Source organism: Ictidomys tridecemlineatus, chromosome 4 (genome assembly GCF_052094955.1).
Source record: "Ictidomys tridecemlineatus isolate mIctTri1 chromosome 4, mIctTri1.hap1, whole genome shotgun sequence".
In the NCBI taxonomy this organism is placed as follows: domain Eukaryota; kingdom Metazoa; phylum Chordata; class Mammalia; order Rodentia; family Sciuridae; genus Ictidomys; species Ictidomys tridecemlineatus.
In genome coordinates, this window is record NC_135480.1 from 5,319,860 (window position 1) to 5,338,386 (window position 18,527).

The 18,527-nt window shown below is 39.9% G+C and overlaps 1 protein-coding gene and 1 non-coding gene across 8 annotated transcripts in view; one reads left to right on the plus strand and one right to left on the minus strand.

Moving 5' to 3' along the window:
* The window catches only part of Kmt5b (lysine methyltransferase 5B), a 57,566-nt gene that overhangs the window by 4,619 nt on the left and 34,420 nt on the right, over positions 1–18,527 (plus strand). For all 7 annotated transcript variants that reach the window (XM_078045474.1, XM_078045475.1, XM_078045472.1 and 4 more), the window contains exon 2: positions 13,308–13,543. In XM_078045474.1, coding sequence (XP_077901600.1) covers positions 13,384–13,543 — 160 coding nt within the window. In that variant the 5' untranslated portion in view covers positions 13,308–13,383. The remainder of the gene's footprint in view (positions 1–13,307; positions 13,544–18,527) is intronic.
* Trnaa-ugc (transfer RNA alanine (anticodon UGC)) lies at positions 14,291–14,363 on the minus strand. The gene has a single exon. It is a non-coding gene; the product is annotated as a tRNA-Ala (tRNA).

The window sequence follows — 18,527 nt, forward strand, 5'->3', positions numbered from 1 at the left end:
GTATTCTCACAGAAGAACAGAAAACTCACTGGTGTCCACAGTTATTGATCCTCTAAATTAGGTTTTGCTTCACCATTTTCCTTGCATGGTGTCAAATCATGGAGAGACCACGAAAAAAAAAGTCTTGTTTCTTAACTGTTTCTGGCCTCAGGCCACTTGAGTTGGGGCTAGTGAGTGTCTAGCTGAGACATTTGAACACCATGCAGTCCTCTAGGGCTGTATATAGAATTTTGACTATAATCTGAGGGGTAGTTGAAGGACTTGGGCATAAGAATCAATACCTCTATTCTAGTCTCTGCTCTGTTTACTGTTAATGTAAGACATTTATAGGGCCAAGTCTCAGTTTTTATAAAATGACCAAACATTAGTCTCTGGTCCTTTCTATCCTAAGTTATACTTCCATCTTTTCACCACCCCATTTTCTCTTAACTATTTCACTCATATTTTGACACTTGTGTAGTTTTACCTCCTTTTTTGGAATGTCATTAAATTGATGAGATACTTTTATAACCAGTTGAGTTTTAGAATTGAGAAACTATCCTTAAGCCCTGTATGGCACCTACTTGCCACTTGCATCTCTTGAGTCTCTGTATATAGCATAGTAAGAGGAAAACAGATAAATCTAGGGAGCATTTGCCAGTGACAAACCTCTCAAGTTTTGGAGTAAACCCCAAACTCCAGTTTAAACACAAGGGTTAAACTTGGCCTTAACACAATAGCAATTTGATGTCAGGAAAGCATTTCGCTTTTGAGCTTTAGCCTTCTCATTTGTGGCAATAATGCTTGTCTTGCACGTTAGTGGGGAACAGTATAATACCTGATTTCCATGTCGGGGTGCCTGCATTGTAACTCGTGTCATCTTTATAGGACACCTGGCTGGCAGATCGCTAAGGGCAGAGGGATTGCCTCTCAGGCTTTACATAAAAGTCCCCTTACTGAATGGTCATTCTGTCTTCTACCCTGCACCCTCTGTGCTGTTCTTCAGATGTTCTTTTTGTGTGTGCTCCCTTGCATCTTGGTCCCCAGTCACGTTCTGCCCAATTTTTCTGAAAGCAGAAGCTCTCGCGCGCCCTCTTGTGTTCCCTGGCCATGATCGGTATTCCAGCACCACGAACAGTACCCAGTGGTTCCCACTGGGCTCTTGGCAAATGTTGGTTGAAGTGTGTATTCCATGTCTGCAGAAAGGATGAAGTATCTGTTATATTTTAAGGTTTCTGAAGAGTGTTTTTATTTTTAGGGAAGTGCTTGTGTTGTATTGTGTGGAATGGTATGTTTTTAACAAGAGAACCAAGCAGCTCTTGGAAAGATGGAGCTCCCTTCACTGAGAAGGGGGGATTAACCAACCCTTCAGCAAGTGAACTAGTGGAGTCTGGGGCTAGAGCTGCAATGAGAAACCTCTCTTCCCCTCGAAAACAAAAACAACCTTATTAGGCTTCTGGAGGGTTCAGATAAAGCTGTTTGCCTCAAAAAAATATTTCTTTGTGGCTTATAATCCCAGCAGCTTGGGATCCTAAGACTGGAGGATCACAAATTCAAAGCCAGCCTCAGCAAAAGTGAAGCACTAAAGCAACTCAGTGAGACCCTCTCTCTAATTAAAACACAAAATAGGGCTAGAGATGTGGTTTAGTGGTAAGTGCCCCTGAGTTCAATCCCCAGTACAAAAAAAAAAGTGAACCTTTTCATATACTTTTGGTTTACATTCCCTTATCAGCTAATCTAAAGTCTGTTACTGCATTATTCTCTCTGCTGACATCTATTGGCTTCCCTTAGAACTCTTTTTTTTTTTTTTAATTTTAATATTTATTTATTTATTTTAGTTTTCGGCGGACACAACATCTTTGTTTGTATGTGGTGCTGAGGATCGAACCCGGGCCGCACGCACGCATGCCAGGCGAGCGCGCTACCGCTTGAGCCACATCCCCAGTCCCCCTTAGAACTCTTAACCAGAATTTATAGTTGCATGTTTGTTTGATTTTTTTTTTTTTTCCTCTTCCCACACAATACCCAGAGCTCCATGAAATCGGGAACCATGTCCCTTATGTTTTAGGGTTTGACTTTTCAATTATGGAGCAAACTGTATTTAAAATTGTTTGCATCAGGTTTGTATTGCTTTCTTACATGATGTTATGATTATGTACTCTTGGCCTAGATGTGTCCTGATTTTTTTCCCTAATTATTTTAGTAAGAAAGGGATTATAATGGTAGTATTGTATGTGTGTTAAAGGATGTGGTGTGGGTAAATGATGTGGTGCACATGACGTGATTGGCACAGTTCTTGGACCAGAGTGAAGTGATCATGTGAAATGGTGGTGGAACAGTCCAGCTAGGAGGTGGTCTCCCTCTACTATGCCAGAATTACTGAATTAGATCCTTGCCTCTTGAACAGCCATGTATCGGACATTGAGCTAGGCACTTACCCACATTTCCCAAATATTGTGCATGAGGATACTGTGATTCTCTCTTGCTCATCTCTTTCTTTTCTTCTCTTTTCATTTAACTGCCCATGATAAAGCTCAGACTGATTTCTATTTGTTTGTTTGTTTCATGTATTATGGGTTGTACAGTGTCCTGTCAGAAGAAGTGAATTACTTTGAGCAAGTAACTTGCCTCTCGAGCCTGTCTCTTTGAATCTGAGGTGTTTATGATGACTTAATGTTGAAATGCTTGGTAAGCTGTGAAGTCCTTTTATTAATGTGAATCTCCCAACAGCCTCTGCTCCTCTGAGTTTTAACATCTTAGGACAGCTTCACCTGGCACTGCCCTTCTCCACACATTCAGCAAGTCCACGCTTGCTCCTCTCCTCTGCACACCTTCTGGTGTGTTCTCTGGCTCAGTAAATGTTAGCCCTGCAGTCTTCTAGGCTGCAGCCTCGCACTCACCAGAGATTTCTAACTTAGCCTGAGTTCCTCACCACCTGTTTCTAGTTTGTTACCAAGTTTTGTCATCCTTTTATCTTAAACACCAGAGGTTATCTCTCTTCCCACCCACTACTACTATTACATTTCATTTCCTGTCTTTAATATCGGTATTCCACCAGAGAAATCAGTCTTTTTTAGAGCACAATTGAGAAAGTTTTCCAACCTCTTGTCTGATAACCAGGAAAAATTACCTGCTTGACAGTGTGCGAAAATCAAATGATAGAATGAATGTTGGAAACACTAAGTGCTTGTAGCTGTTATCATAAAAGCTGGACATGAGGTAAGAAAAATTAATCTGCTTTACCAGATATACAACAAACTAACAAAATCTGTAGTCCTCTGAATGTTGATATGTGAGTATAGTTTGGTGTGGTTTTTTTTTTTTTTTTTTTTTTTTTTTTTTTTTTTTTTTTTTTTTTTTTTAAAGAGAGAGAGAGAGAGAGTGAGAGAGAGAGAGATTTTTTTTAATATTTATTTTTTAGTTATCGGCAGACACAACATCTTTGTTTGTATGTGGTGCTGAGGATCGAACCTGGGCCGCTCGCATGCCAGGCAAGTGCGCTACAGCTTGAGCCACATCCCCAGCCCCAAGGTGTGGTTTTTAATATGCACACTGTTGCCAGAAATCACATTCCTTCTCAGGAGCTGTAGGAATAGCAAAACTGATGCTCAGTTCTCTATCAAAATTAGCACTGCCTGTTCTTTTTCATTCTCTTGAAAATTTGTCCTTTTTTAAATGTGAGTGAGCTGGTATATTTTTTCCCCCTTGTGGGAGCTTTGGTTAGATGGGGAATGGAAAGGAAATGTCTAGTTCATCTGGCCCTCTTTGCTTTTGCCTTAATAGTTGGAAAGAGGAGGCAGTTGGAGACCTTTATTAGCAACTTCTGCTCATTCGGTTTGTGTGCCAAATCCAGGAAGATTCATTTTACCAAGGAGGTGACTGTAAGGTTAAATGACTTATGCTTGGTCACACTGCTCGAAAGTACTAGATGAGGGGCTGGGGTTGGGTCAGTGGTAGAGTACTTGCTTGGCATGTGGGAGGCACTGGGTTCAATTCTCAGCACCACATATAAATAAATAAAATAAAGGTCCATTGACAACTGAAAATATTTAAGAAAGTACTAGATGAGTCAAGAGAGGGACCCAGGTGCTTTCACTCCAGAGCCACAGCCAAAGCCACCGTGGCCTCCCTCTGGCTCAGTAAACCACTTGGCAGACTCAGTCATCCCTTGAAATCCAGCCCAGAAATCACCTTTCAGGTTCCCCTCACCCTTTGCTCAGTAGAAATTACCTGTTCTTTAAGGAACTGTGGGCTGTTGAGGCTGTACTTACAGACATTTGACACCAGATGGCATCTGTTTCTAGAAGAGTGAGAAGCTGTTGGGTCTCAGAGGAAAGGGTAACAAAGAAGCATCTTGGATTTTACTTATACTTAGTACTAGGTAAGCAGTGGGTCAGTAGGAAAGATGGGGAAGCAGGTGTTCTTGTTCTCTGTGGGGGTTTTGTTGTTTTTGTTTTGGTTTTTGTTGAATTTTCTTCCAACCACATAACCTTTATTTTTAAAATACCTACTGATACTGCTGTAGACATGAATTCTTTCTTATGTAAAATCCCTCTGGACATGGACACGTGAGAAGTTGTGAAGCAATATTTTCTGTAATAAGGCAGTTAGGAATTTATTATATGTCGGATTAGATCAGTAAGCAGATGCACATGTCTAATTATAAACTTACCAATCAGTGGATGTTTTGCTATTTAAAATGTTTTACTAAATGAAAAATTCTAGCTAAATAGCTGTTATTATAATTCTTTATATAAATAGAAAAATGTTCAATCATAAAGCTTCTAAGGAAGATCTTGGTTATCTGGCTTAGCACAGTACATGAGTGATGAGATGTGCAATTGGGAAGCTAGTTTTATTTTCAGAATCCATATAAGCCTGTAGCTGTGTTTTATCTCTGCAGCTGCAAGGGAAAAAAATAACTTTCAAAGTAGTTTTAAATGCCCTTTGTGTGTGTATATGTGTTAGAATTTTATATTTCTGGTATCTGATAATGGTAAAGCATTTCTACTTTGGTTTACTTTTTCATGCTCTCTATTAGTTAACTGTGGCTGCTATAACAAATTGCCGCATACCTGGTGGCTATAAACAACAGAAATGTATTCTCCCACGGTTCCGGAGGCCCTGAATTCAGCATCAGTTTCTTTTTCTTTTTTTTTTTAATATTTTAAAAATATTTTTGTAGTTGTAGATGGACACAATATCTTTATTTTTATTTGTTTATTTTTTATTTTTTTCGAGAATTTTTAATATTTATTTTTTAGTTCTCGGCGGACACAACATCTTTGTTTGTATGTGATGCTGAGGATCGAACCTGGGCCGCACGCATGCCAGGCGAGTGCGCTACCGCTTGAGCCACATCCCCAGCCCCTTATTTGTTTATTTTTATGTGGTGCTCGGGACCAAACCCAGGGCCTCACACCTGTAAGCAAAGCGTTGTACCACTGAGTTCAACCCCAGCCCCACAGTATCATTTTCACAGGACTCAAATCAGTGTTTGATGGGGCTGTGCTCTAGAAGAGAATCTGCTCTTGACTCTTCCAGTATCTGGTGGCAGTAGTATACCTTTCCCCTTAGCCACATCACTCCAGTCTCTGCCTCTCCTTTACAAAGACATTTATGATGGTGTTAAGGGTGCACTTGCACGATCCAGGATAATCTCCGTAACAAAATCTTTAATGACATCTTGAAAGACCCCTTTCCTTACATGGCAGTATTCACAGGTTCCAGAGGTTGGGATCTGATCAATTTTTGGGTCATTTTCAGCCTACTACAGTCTCCTTTAGAGTAACAGATCAATTTGCCATGCTCAGTGGTTTAAAAAATTTAGTGATGGCATCTCTAACCATCATTTAATCCTGAGAGGGCCCCTTTCCCCTGGTGGACCAGATGAGGGCATTGCCACCTGAGGGTGCTTGGGGAAGCTGTTGGATTGGCCAAAGCGAAGTACATGTGAGCTTTACCCTGCAAAAGCTAGAGAAGGAAACAGGAATGACAACCTAATAATAACATGACACTTGTCATCCTTTCACAAGTATGGAGAGACCTACTCTTAGAGGTGCCAGGTGCCATGGCTGAAATGGCAGCTCCAGTGTTGCAGTGACAGCTCTGATGTAGGTGGAGGCATAATTGTGAGCCTAGAGAAACACAGATCTCCTTTCCCACCACTAGCAATAGTTAAACTGCTCTGACAGGTTAAGTGTCTAGCTTCTCAAGTGAGATTTCTAACAACTCTTTGTAGGAGCAGATTTTAAGTTTGCAGGCATGGGGCAGGGGTTGTGGCTCAGTGGTAGGGCGTTTGCCTTGCATGTGTGAGGCACTGGGTTCAATCCTCAGCACCACATTAAATAAATAAATAGATAGACGCGTCTACAACTAAAAAAAAAAAACTATTTAAGTTTGCAGGCATGAACATGGATTCATGGTAGTTTTCTAACAGATTGGTAACTGAACAACTGTATGTGAGTGGTATGTTGGGATATTTTTCAGAACTATCTCTGATGCAGGGCTTCTTTTTTAAAATATTTTTAATATTTATTTTTTAGCTGTAGTTGGACACAATACCTTTGTTTTATTTATTTTTATGTGGTGCTGAGGATCGAATCCAGGGCCTCCAATGTGTTAGGCATGTGCTCTACTGCTGAGTCATAACTGCAGCCCTGCAAGCTTCTTATATTGACCTAATCACTAGAATTACCACTGTAGGGTTTTGTAGAACATTGGGTATATGGTATTGCAGATGGACTTGGAATAGTGGTTCATAGAGACTAATTTGGAATTCTTTGTAGAATTCTTTTGTAATTGTAGTTTTGGAGGAAAGATCCAGTGACTAACTGGATATGCAACAGTTAAGTTTGAGACTTGAAAGAGGATGTGATGTAGCCCAGTGTGGTGGTGCACATCTGTCATCCCAGTGACTTGGGAGGCTGAAGCAGCAGGATTGCAAATTTGAGGCCAGTGTCAGCAACTTAGTGAGGCCCTGATCAACTTGAGAGACCCTATCTCAAAATAAAAAAATAAAAAGGGCTGGAGATGTGGCTCAGTGGTTAATTGCCCCTGGGTTCAATCCCCAGTACTTAAAAAAAGGAAGGTGTGATGTGAATGGTCCTATGGTTTGGCAGGCCTGGGTGCTAGGTGTGAGTGCTAGGAAAGTATACCTTAGCTAGTTCAACTCCAGTGGGAAGGTAGGTGTTACCAAATAAGTGCACAAGAAGCGAGTACTGTGGTGGTGGCCTTGGTTGAAATGTGACAAGGATGTCTGGGGTTGGGGTAGTGGAGCTGGACGGGGGCTGGAGGGCAGGCTGGCAGCATCCCACAGGCAAAGGTCCTGTGCAGGGGGCAGCCAGCCTGCCTTACTTCTTTAAAAAATTTTGTTGTTGTTGTTAGTTGTAGATGGACAAATACTTTTATTTTGTTTATTTTTATGTGGTGCTGAGGATCGAACCCAGGGAGCCGCACTATGCAAGCGCTGTACTGCTGAGCCACAACCTCAGCCCCCTGCCTTACTTCTTGCTTCCATACACACACACACACACATGCATGCATGTATATTATTATTACAAATGTGTGTTCATTTCGAAAAGTTGAATATGTTCCAGATAAAAATGACTTGTAATCATTCTCCAGGGGTAACACTGTTAATTCTTGGGTGTGTGGAATTGTTTTATATCAGATTATAGCTGAATCACTTAAAATGTTTTGTTTGCTTTTCTGAATAAAAATTTCCAAAAAATACTCTTAACAGGCTAAAGCCTGCTTTTTAAAAATGTGTGTTAACTTTTCTGTTTCAACCACTTGGGGTTTGTTTCCCTGCCTCTGAGTACTCCTAAGATAAACTGTCTTCAGACAAATTCAGCATGTTAAACTGCTTAGAGATTTCTTGGTAATATCACAGGAATTATGTTAAAATTTTTATAGTCCTTCAGAATCAGTTTTTTTATTTTTATGATAGGTTTTTAAAAGTCCTGATTTGTGTAAGGATGTTAAGCAAAATATCTCCTGTCTATAAGTGAAAAAAGGATTGGAACCAAGGTTCTCAAATTGGAGACGAGCTAACTCAAAAATTACTAAACAACGTATAGTTCAGTAAAGGGACTGTTGAGGGGCTGTCACTGCCTGCCATAATGCAGGCACTTGATGGGAACCAGGCACATTTTCTAGCACATTGCTTTCTGGTGAAGTATCAGCGCTTTGAGGTTTTGTTTTGCTTTCTAATTATAAATAAATATATTCACTGTAGACATTTGAGGTAGAAACTCTGTGTAGGGGATGGTGGTATTGGGGATAGAACTCAGGGCCTTTCACACATTGAAAAGTGCTCCACCACTGAGCCACATCCCCCCAAAATGGCTATTGGTGTTACCATTGGTAGTGATCCCCGTTGTACCTGGTAGTGAGGAGTGTGGGGTACTTTTACCTTAGGGGCATTATGGTGTGTGGACAAATTAACTTTCTTTTTAATTCTTTGCATACAATTCTATTTTTTAATATTTATTTTTTAGTTTTAGGTGGACACAATATCTTTATTTTATTTTTATGTGGTGTTGAGGATGGAACCCAGTGTCCCGCACATGCCAGGCGAGCGCACTACCACTTGAGCCACATCCCCAGCCTGCATACGATTCTCAATTTTAGCAGCTTGCTTGCTTTTTCTTTGCAGTGCTAGGATGGAATCCAAGGCCTTGCAGATGGTAGCTAGGCAAGCAAGTGCTCTGCCACTAAGCCACATCTCTCTTTTTAAATGTTTCGTGTTGGTCCTAAATTGTCCCCCTTTTATTTTTATTTGTTAGTAGAGTCTTAAAATGTATTTCTTCCCTTTCTTGTTGATCTAGTAGAACCATGGAGGGTGCATCTGTCCTGTTGACATTAGTCCTTTCAGGGATGGTGCTTACCATCTTGGAGCATAGTCACAGTTGCATTTCCTTAGCTGGAACCCAGGACCTCATGCATGCTTGGCAAGCACTCCACTGCTAAGCCACCCCAGCCCTGGTTGTGCCATTTTGTGAAGCTTACAAAAATAGAGGGAATTCTACCCCACTCTCACAATCAGATGGTCCATATCATTCCAATCCAGAGAATTAACTGTTAATTAAAAAACAAAACAAAACTTTGAAAGCATGGTGTTCTCTAATTAGCCAGTTCCCATCATCTGTCCTCCCCTATGCTGAGTTAATTTACATATCTTTTCTGGCATGTGAAACTTCTTAATAAAAATAATAACTACCACTACTATTATTATTTGCTATTCTTCTTCTTTCCCTATGCCATCTATTTCTTAGCAAAAGTTCCTCTGTCTTCCTCAGCACATGTGTTAAGCTGTCACATGCAGTTTAGAAGTTCTTATCGTTTCTGAGCAGTGGCCCATCATGTCCAGTTTAGAGAAAGAGATACTTCTGGGAATAAGCCTTCCTGCTTGGACATCTTCCTTGGTTTGGTTCCTCTCCTTCCTCGCTGGTTGCATCTTTCTAGTGTCCTGTGTTTTTTCCTAGTCTTGACCTCATCAGCAGGCCCCATCAGTTGTTGGGTTTCTTTTATGTACATTCATGCCTGGGTGATTTTGTCTGGTCCAATGGCTTAGAACACCATCAACACTCACTCTCTAGATATCTCTCTTTAACCTTGACCTGTACTCCAGGACCTTGTGTCCAGCTACCTGTGCTACTGGTGTCTCTAATGGGTATCTCAAAAAACGAGAGCCAAAATCCTCCACCCAGACCCTTGCTAAAACCCAGTCTTCCTGTAGTCTTTGTCATCACCTGAGTATTAATCCAGTCTTCCATTTGGAGGCACATTTGAGTCCCGTTTGTCTCACCTCCGCATTTAGTCTGTCAGTAAGTGTCGACTGTCAATAAATCTTTGAAAAAAGACTTCCACCTCTTCTTTTTACCTCCACTGCTGCAGGCCACTAGTTCTCCGCTTGGTTTTAGTGATCTCTCTGCTGGTCTCCCTGCTTTCTCTTGTTCCTAGAGATTCTTAAAACTATTTTTTTTTTAAAGTATTCATTTGTGGCCCTGTCACATAGCAAGCTGCCAGCGTGGTCCTTTAAAAGGCTGACTTGGATCCTCTGTTTTCCATGCCACTGGGAGTAAATGCCTTAGTTTCCAGTGACTTCTGAAACCTCATGTTTCATGTTCCTTCTTCTAGAAGCTTCTGTGTGCTCTGTGCCTATGCCCCCTCTAATCTGCTTCAGCCACCCAGCCTTTGCGCTGTTCCTCAGACTGGCATTTCGGCTCCAGGCTTCATGCTTCCCTTTCCCCGGGCCTTGCTGCACACTTTCCCAGGTGTCTGTCAGCTTCCCTCAGCTCTCCACCATCACCCCTGCCACCACAAACTGCTCTGTTTTCCCCAAGGTGCTGACATTTACTTGTTAACTAAATTTATTGATGTTATTTATTGTTTCTTATTTGTTATTTCCTAGTACTTTGTTCACTAACCTACATAAGCACAGATGAGGGCAGAAACCTTGTTTTGTTCTTTGTTGAGTCTTCAGTGCCCCCAGCAGTATCTGGATATAGAAGTCTTAATAATTTTCCTGACATTTTTATATTGGGAAATTAGAATTGAGAAAGATAGTAGTTCTGCACTTAAGGAGTGGCCATTACTTCTTTCTTAAATTTCTTTCTTCTGCCAGTTTTGGGATAAAATTGAAGTAATTTTTAGTTCTAAATATAGTCAGTGGTTAATCAGTTCAGATATTGTCAACCAAATCAAACTAGGGGGCATTTCCATGTGAGCCCTCTTTGTTCCATGGCGGAGAGACTACATTGGTATAAGTTGGGGGAGGCCTCCAGGCTTTCTGTCTTTAACAGAAAGACAGTGTCTTTAACTCCTGGTTGCCCTTAGTGTCTATAACTTTCAACCGGGGCTGGCTTTTGCGGTCCTAGAGAAAAGATCATGTCATAAGAACAGAGTCTAATATTGTTTGTTGCCAGAACAAACAATATTCTGATAATTAGTAGAGCTAAAAGTTTATGGATAGCCCCGAAATGACTGATAGCTTTATTAGAACTGCTTTACTGATCGCTGTTTTGTGGCTATGTGGAAAGGACAGGCATCTCTGCTAGGCCATATGTAGGTACGTGCAGTGTGCCTCAACTGTGATTGACAGAAGAGCCTATCACATTATGGGACCTTCAGTTCAAACAATAATTGACCACAATGTAATTGAGACCCACGTCCCAGTTGTTAACAATTTGGATCATTTACCCACATTTAGTCAGAGTGATATTATAAAATGGCATGGGTCTCAGTCTGTTCTATAAACTGGCTGAAATGTGTATTGCTGAAATGATATAATTTCCTCAATAAAATTTATTCCATAATTTGTTTTTAAATTTGCCATCTGCTCTTTGCCCTGATAGATGATAAAATGAGTGTAAACATAATTCTTAACACTGCTGTACCTGGAGGTCATCCCCAGGTGGGCCTCATTCCCAGATTCTGCTTTGTACCTGCTGAGTGGGAATCTTGGTTGAAACATAAGGATTCTCCATAGAGAGATGGCTTGCTATCTTTTGTGTCTCTTTAATTCTATCTGCAGTTTCCTCCTTCTGCTCCATGCAGATAGCCTTTAGGTCTTATAATTGAGGAAAATTAGAGTCTTAAAGTTACATTCTTCAGTCATACAAATCATGTGTTATATGAGGTGTTCTGGGGATAGAGTCCCTAAATGACAAAAAGTACTTTAGCTTCTCCTCCTTGCCCTTTTTTCCTAGAGATGTAGAAGTAGGGACTGAGCCAGAATCAGAGTGACAGAGGGTAGGGAGGTTGCTGGTGGTGGCTGTGAGTCCTACCATTTCTGTACCTGTGCAGGATCTTCTTTTGCTGTCCCTAGCACCATAGGCATCTTGAAATAGAAGGAGATTTGAAGAGGTCAGGCAGTAACTTTAATTACAGTTTAAAAAAAAAAACACACACACAAAACAGTTTTTTTGTGTGACCTGGTTTAGAGCACAGCCTCATTTATTCTTTCATCAGTTGAGTGCCTCTGATCTACTCTACATTATGCTAGATACACGGGGGTCAGAGATAAAAAAAAATGGATTGTTGACCTCAGGAACTCTCAAGTCAATTAAGGAAGCAGATGGTTAGTTACAAGTGACCTAAAGCCTTTCATTTGTTTTGTACTAGGGAAGTGAAGGTCAAGGAAGATTTTGTAGAGATCCTAAACACTAAATTGGGGCATAACTAAATTAGCCAGACACAAGGACATGGGTGATAGTAGCCTAGGCAGAGAGAGGAGAAAGGTGAGAGAGGGCCATGGTACATTACTTTATTTTTCAACCTTACTGTGTGTAGGTGCTATACAGGGCACTGTGATACAAAACTGTAATCCCAGCTGGGAGTACTTGAAAGTCATTTGTTAAGGGGCTGGGAGTGTAGCTTATTGGTAGAGTGTGTGCTTATTAGCACGTGGAAGGCTCTGGGTTTAATCCCAGCACTTAAGTATAAAAAATGGACTTTTTTTTTTAAAGTCCATTATTTATACTTTCTATATGTTTTGTAAATCAAACTTCCTATATGACCTTGTTGGTGCAGTCAAGCAATCCTTGGGTAAAAGCACTTAGGTTCTACACACGTTTCCACTGCAGGCAGATTGGAATGGGCCCTGGTTTCATCTGTAAGTTGGAATTGTGCTAGTGATCACAAAGTTCTTTTAGCTACACAGTTGTATATTCTTGTGCTTTCTTATCTTTGGGCCTTTTAAATGTGATTAGACTACAGCATAATTCCATAATGAAGTTACAGAATGGGCATCATTTTTTTATTCCATGTGATAGAATGATAGAATAGTGATAAAATGGGCATCATTTTTTATACCGTTAACAACAATGGTAGTCCATTTACCACGGTGGACAGAAGTTCACTTAAGTGCCTTTTCCTAAACTTTCCTTCAGACAAGGACATGATTTCTTTGTAGTTTACCCAGCTCATAGAGTATCACCAAAACCTGTAATTTGAGTGCATTATAGAGCTGTTCCTACATGTCAGCAAGATAAAGAGCAAAGATGCTTCTTATTGATTGACTGAAAGGTGAATACTTATTGAGCACCTAGTGTTTGCCAGTCACTCTTTTAAGCACAAGGAATGAACAAGTCAGAAAGATCCCTTCTGTCTTATGTAGTTTATATTGTGACTAGAGTCTGGGAGCAGTATAGTACTGAACGTGACATGGTATGGTTCGGGAAGCTAAAATAGTCTTTCAGAATGCAGACATTATTACTAAATTAATTTCAGTCTTATGTGTCTTTCTTGGGGTGGGTTTAGCATACTTTTTCATGTATTTACCTCCCCATATTGTTTTGTTTTTCATGTTTTGTTTCTGATAGGAGAGAACACTGAAATTATTCTCTAAGCTATTTGAAGAGAGTGACTAAATGCACCTGGGCCAGGCTGTCTGTGGGTATGAAGTGGTTGGGAGAATCCAAGAACATGGTGATGAATGGCAGGAGAAATGGAGGCAAGTTGTCTAATGACCATCAGCAGCATCAATCAAAATTACAGCACCCGGGCAAGGACACCTTGAAGACTGGCAAAAACGCAGTTGAGCGGAGATCAAGCAGATGTATGTACACAAACACTATTACTGTTTTGATTATGATTCTTTCCAGTTTGTAATGTATACTGTTTTCTTTTGTTATAAAAATAACTTTGTGGGGCTGGGGATGTTGCTCAAGTGGTAGCGCGCTCGCCTGGCATGCGTGCGGCCCGGGTTCGATCCTCAGCACCACATACCAACAAAGATGTTGTGTCCGCCGAGAACTAAAAAATAAATATTAAAAATTCTCTCTCTCTCTCTCCTCTTTCACTCTTAAAAAAAAAAAATAAAAATAAAATAAAAATAACTTTGTAGGGCTAGAGTATGGATTGCCCAGTATGCACAAAGCCCTGGGTTACCAGGATACGTTTTTGTTTTTGTCAGTGGATCTTTATTTTACTTATAAGTGGTGCTAAGAATTGAACCCAGTGCCTCACACATGCTAGGCAAGCACTCTACCATTGAGCCACAACACAGCCCATCAGTATAGTTTTTTTATTCTTAAGGGTTTTAGCAGTTTTTATTTTTTTTTTTTTTAAAGAGAGAGTGAGAGAGGAGAGAGAGAGAGAGAGAGAATTTTTAATATTTATTTTTTTAGTTCTCGGCGGACACAACATCTTTGTTGGTATGTGGTGCTGGGGATCAAACCCGGGCCGCATGCATGCCAGGCGAGCGCGCTACTGCTTGAGCCACATCCCCAGCCCCCAGTTTTTATTCTTATTGAACAATATTTAGAACATAAGTTTAATGCTCTATTCTTTTGGATTTTTGTTTTGATGGTGCTGGGGATTGAACCCAGGGCCTTGTGCATGCAAGACAAACACTCTACCAACTGAGCTACATCCCCAGCCCTCTCTATGTAATCTTAATCATGTTTTTCTATCCATACTTTTGATCTGTTCTTTTCTTTCCGGTACCAGGGATTGAACCCAGGGACAACTGACCATTGAGCCACATCATTCCCAGCCCTTTTTTTTTTTTTTTTTTTTTTGGTGGTGGTGCTAGGGATTGAACTTGGGGCCTTATGTATGCAAGGCAAGCACTCTACCAACTAAGCTATATCCCCAGCCCATTCCCAGCCCTTTTAATTTTTTTATTTTGAAACAGGGTCTCTCTAAGTTGCTGAGGCTGGCTTTGAGTTTGCAATCCTCCCACCTCAGCCTCCTAAGTTGCTTGGATTACATGTGTGCAACAGATGCCCAGCAATTGATTTGTTCTATAAAAATTTTTGAAATACTAAATTTCTTGTAACTTTTAAGATATATTTTTTTATGTTCAGTATAAGTATAAAGATGTACTTTTTGCATAACTTCCATAAATGTTTCAAAAGAATAATACGAATACTAAAGATAAATCTAATTTACGTGATACATAGAATGGAGAACAAATAGAACTACCTTCTTAGTAGCTCACAGGTCACAGCTCCTTGGTTTATAAGGGGTGAACTGTGAGTGATGGTGGCATATGTTTTAATGTTTATTTTTTAGCTTTTAGGTCGACACAATATCTTACCCAGTGCCTCTTACATGCTAGGCGAGCGCTCTACCACTTAGCCACAACTCCAGCCCCAAGAACAACTTTTTAGGTGTTTTTTTTTTTTTTTTTAAATATTTATTTTTTAGGTATAGATGGACACAACAACACAATGCCTTTATTTTTATGTGGTGCTGAGGATTGAACCCGGGTCCTGCCCGTGCTAGGCGAGTGCTCTATTGCTGAGCCACAATCCCAGACCCTAATTTTGCTTTTCTTAACATCAATCTAGCCACTATTGAATATTCTCAATTCGAATTGTTCTTGGCCAATTCTCTGTAGTTTGGATTAGCTTAGGGTTTTCTGTAGTGTCAGATCAAGTCAGTGTTTCCTAGAAAACCAGGTATGATTCCTGCTTGGGTAAGAGTAGGAGAAAGTCCAAGGCTTTATGGGCTATCTTCTGGGTGGACACCAGCTCACCACTGAGGCTGCTGACAGTATAAACCTTGATCCTGTCTCACCCCTTAGCATTTAATGGGAACCTCAAAGCTTGAGAAATGTAGTGAGTGACTTTATCATTGGAATTGGTTGTGGTCAGTAAAATAGGCATTTCTGAAGTGATTTCACAAATTACTATTGGCTGCTTTTTGTGGATCATAGTGCAAAAATGTTTTTAATTGTCATAGATAAACAAGAATTTAAGAAATGTTCATTATATGACTTGTACTTTGCCACGAGTAGATGGAGGTGGGAAAACTCAAAAGTGTGGAGATGGCAGTGTCACATTGAATGCTATTGGTCAAGAATGGTACAGAAAGAGACAGGGAAAGAAACAGGAGAACACAAAGTAGTGCCACATCTTGGATAAAATGTAGCAACTTCACCTAACATCACACCCCATAAAGGCCTGAAACAAAAGCTGACAAAATCGAGGAGGTAGAAATGGTCAACTCAGTAATAATTTGGATATTCGAATACTCCACTTTCAGTAATTGATGGAACAAGTAGGCAGAAGATCAGCAAGGAAAGAGTGGACTTAAATATAACACTGCAAAATAACTAGACCTATCTGACATCTAAGGAACATTCCACACAAGAATGGGAGAATATGCATTATTCTTCAGTATGCATGAAGTTTTTTCCATGAAGTATTCTCCAGGGCGCATCATGTGCTAGGCCATGTAATGAGTTTTAGGAACTTGAAAGGATTGAAATCCTAAAAGTATGTTCTCTGACCAATGTGTAGTAAAATTAGAAATTCATATAAATTTGGGAGGGCTGGGGTTGTGGCTCAGTGGTACGGTGCTTGCCTAGCATGTGTGAGGCACTGGGTTCGATCCCCGGAACCACATAAAAATAAAAAATAAAGGTATTAAGTATTAGAAAAAAAGAAACTTGGGAGACTTTACTAATACATGAAAATTAAACACCACACTCCTAAATAACCAATAAATCAAGGAAGAAATCAAAAAGGAAACACTACAAGATGAATGAAAATGAAGATACACGTACCAAAACTTATGGAATGCAGATAAAGCAGCAGCTTAAAAGGAAATTTATGGTCATTGTAAATGCCCATATTGCAAAAGAAGATCTCAAATCAGTTACCTAGTCTTCTACCTTAGAACACCAGAAAAAGAAGAATGAACTAAATCTGAAGCAAATAGCAGGAAAAAAATAATGAAGATTAAAGTGGAAATTAACAAAACGGAGAACAGAAAAAAAGAGAAAATCAGCAAAACAAAAGTTGATTTTTGAAAAGATCAACAAGACTAGCAAACCTTAAGCAAAACCAAGAAAAAAAGAAAAAACTCAAAAGTACTAAGATCTAGAATGAAATAGGAAACATTACCATTACTGCTCTACAGAAATGGAAGAGATGTTGTAACAATACCATGAGCACTAGTGTACCAACAAATCAGGTAAGTTTAATAAAATGGACAGATTCCTAGAAGCAGACAGCTTAAAGTGATTCAAGAAGAAATAAAACTTGTGGGAAAAAAAAAAAACTAAGAGAGAGGAGGTTGAGTTAAAAAAGAAGAAAAAGAAAAACCCCCTCACAAAATTTCAGGCTCAGATGGCTTCCTTGTGAATTCTCTAAGATGTCTAAAGAATTAGTACCAATTTTTTATAAACTCTTCCAAAAAATAGAAGGCAAAGAAATCCTTGATAACTTGTTTTATTACCCTGCCACCAAAATCAGACAGCATCAGAAAACTATAGATTAACATCTCCTTTGAATATTGACAAAAGAATCCTAAATAAAATACTAGCAAATTTGGGCTGGGGCTGTGGCTCAGCGGTAGTGCACTTGCCTGGCATTTGTGAAGCACTGGGTTGGATTCTCAGCACCATGTATGGTCTATCAACAACATATATATATATTAGCAAACTAAAGCCAAAAGCTTATAAAAAGGAGTCTGCAGCATGGCTATTGGGGTTTATCCTTAGAATGTAGGGTTGTTTTAAAATCTGAAAATCAATTAATGTAATAAACCAAATCAGTAGAATGAAAGACAAAACATGACGAGGTCATTTCAATGGCTGCAGGAAAGGCATTTAGCAAAATTCAGCCTGCTTTTAGGATGGGAAGTACTTAGAAAACCAGGAATAGAAAGGAGAACCTCAAGCTGATGAAGGACAGCTGTGCAAAACCATAGCTCACAGCTAGGGTTATGTTTAATGATGAAAGCCTAGATATTTTCCCACTAAGATCCAGGAGCAAAACAGGGGTGTCAAGTCTCACCACTTCCACTTAATATTGTACTAGAGGCTCCAGTCAGAGAGTTAGTCAAGAAAATGAACTAAGAGCCATCTAGATTGGACAGGAAGAAGTAAAACCATCTATTTTGCTGATGACGTGGTAGCATAATATAGAAAACCTGGGAAACCATTAAAGAAATGTTAGAACATTATCTGACCATAGCAAGGGATGAACCTTGAAACGCAACAAGGTTGTAGGATACAAGATCAATATGCAATAAATCAATCATTTTTATGTGCTTGGAATGAACAATTTAAAAATGAAGTTAAGAAAAATCTTATGATGGCGCTGGGGATATGGCTCAAGCCGTAGCGTGCTTGCCTGGCATGCATGCGGCCTGGGTTTGGTCCTTAGCTCTACATACAAAGATGTTGTGTCCGCGGAGAACCAAAAAATAACCCTCCCCCCCTCCTCCCTCCCCCCCCCCCTCTCTCCCCCCTCTCTGTCTTTAAAAAAAAAAAAGGGCTGGGGATGTAGCACGCTCACCTGGCATGCGTGCGGCCCGGGTTCGATTCTCAGCACCACATACAAAGATGTTGTGTCCGCCGATAACTAAAAAATAAATATTAAATAAATAAATAAGAATTTTTTTAAAAAAGAAAATCTCATGATAATTTTAGAAATACGTGAAACTTGGCTGGGGTTGTAGTTCAGTGACAGAGTACTTGCCTAGTACGTGTGAGGTACTGGGTTTGATCCTTAGCACTGCATAAAAATAAACAAAAATGCTGTTCATCTACAACTAAAAAAAAAATTTTTTTTTTTAAAGAAAAC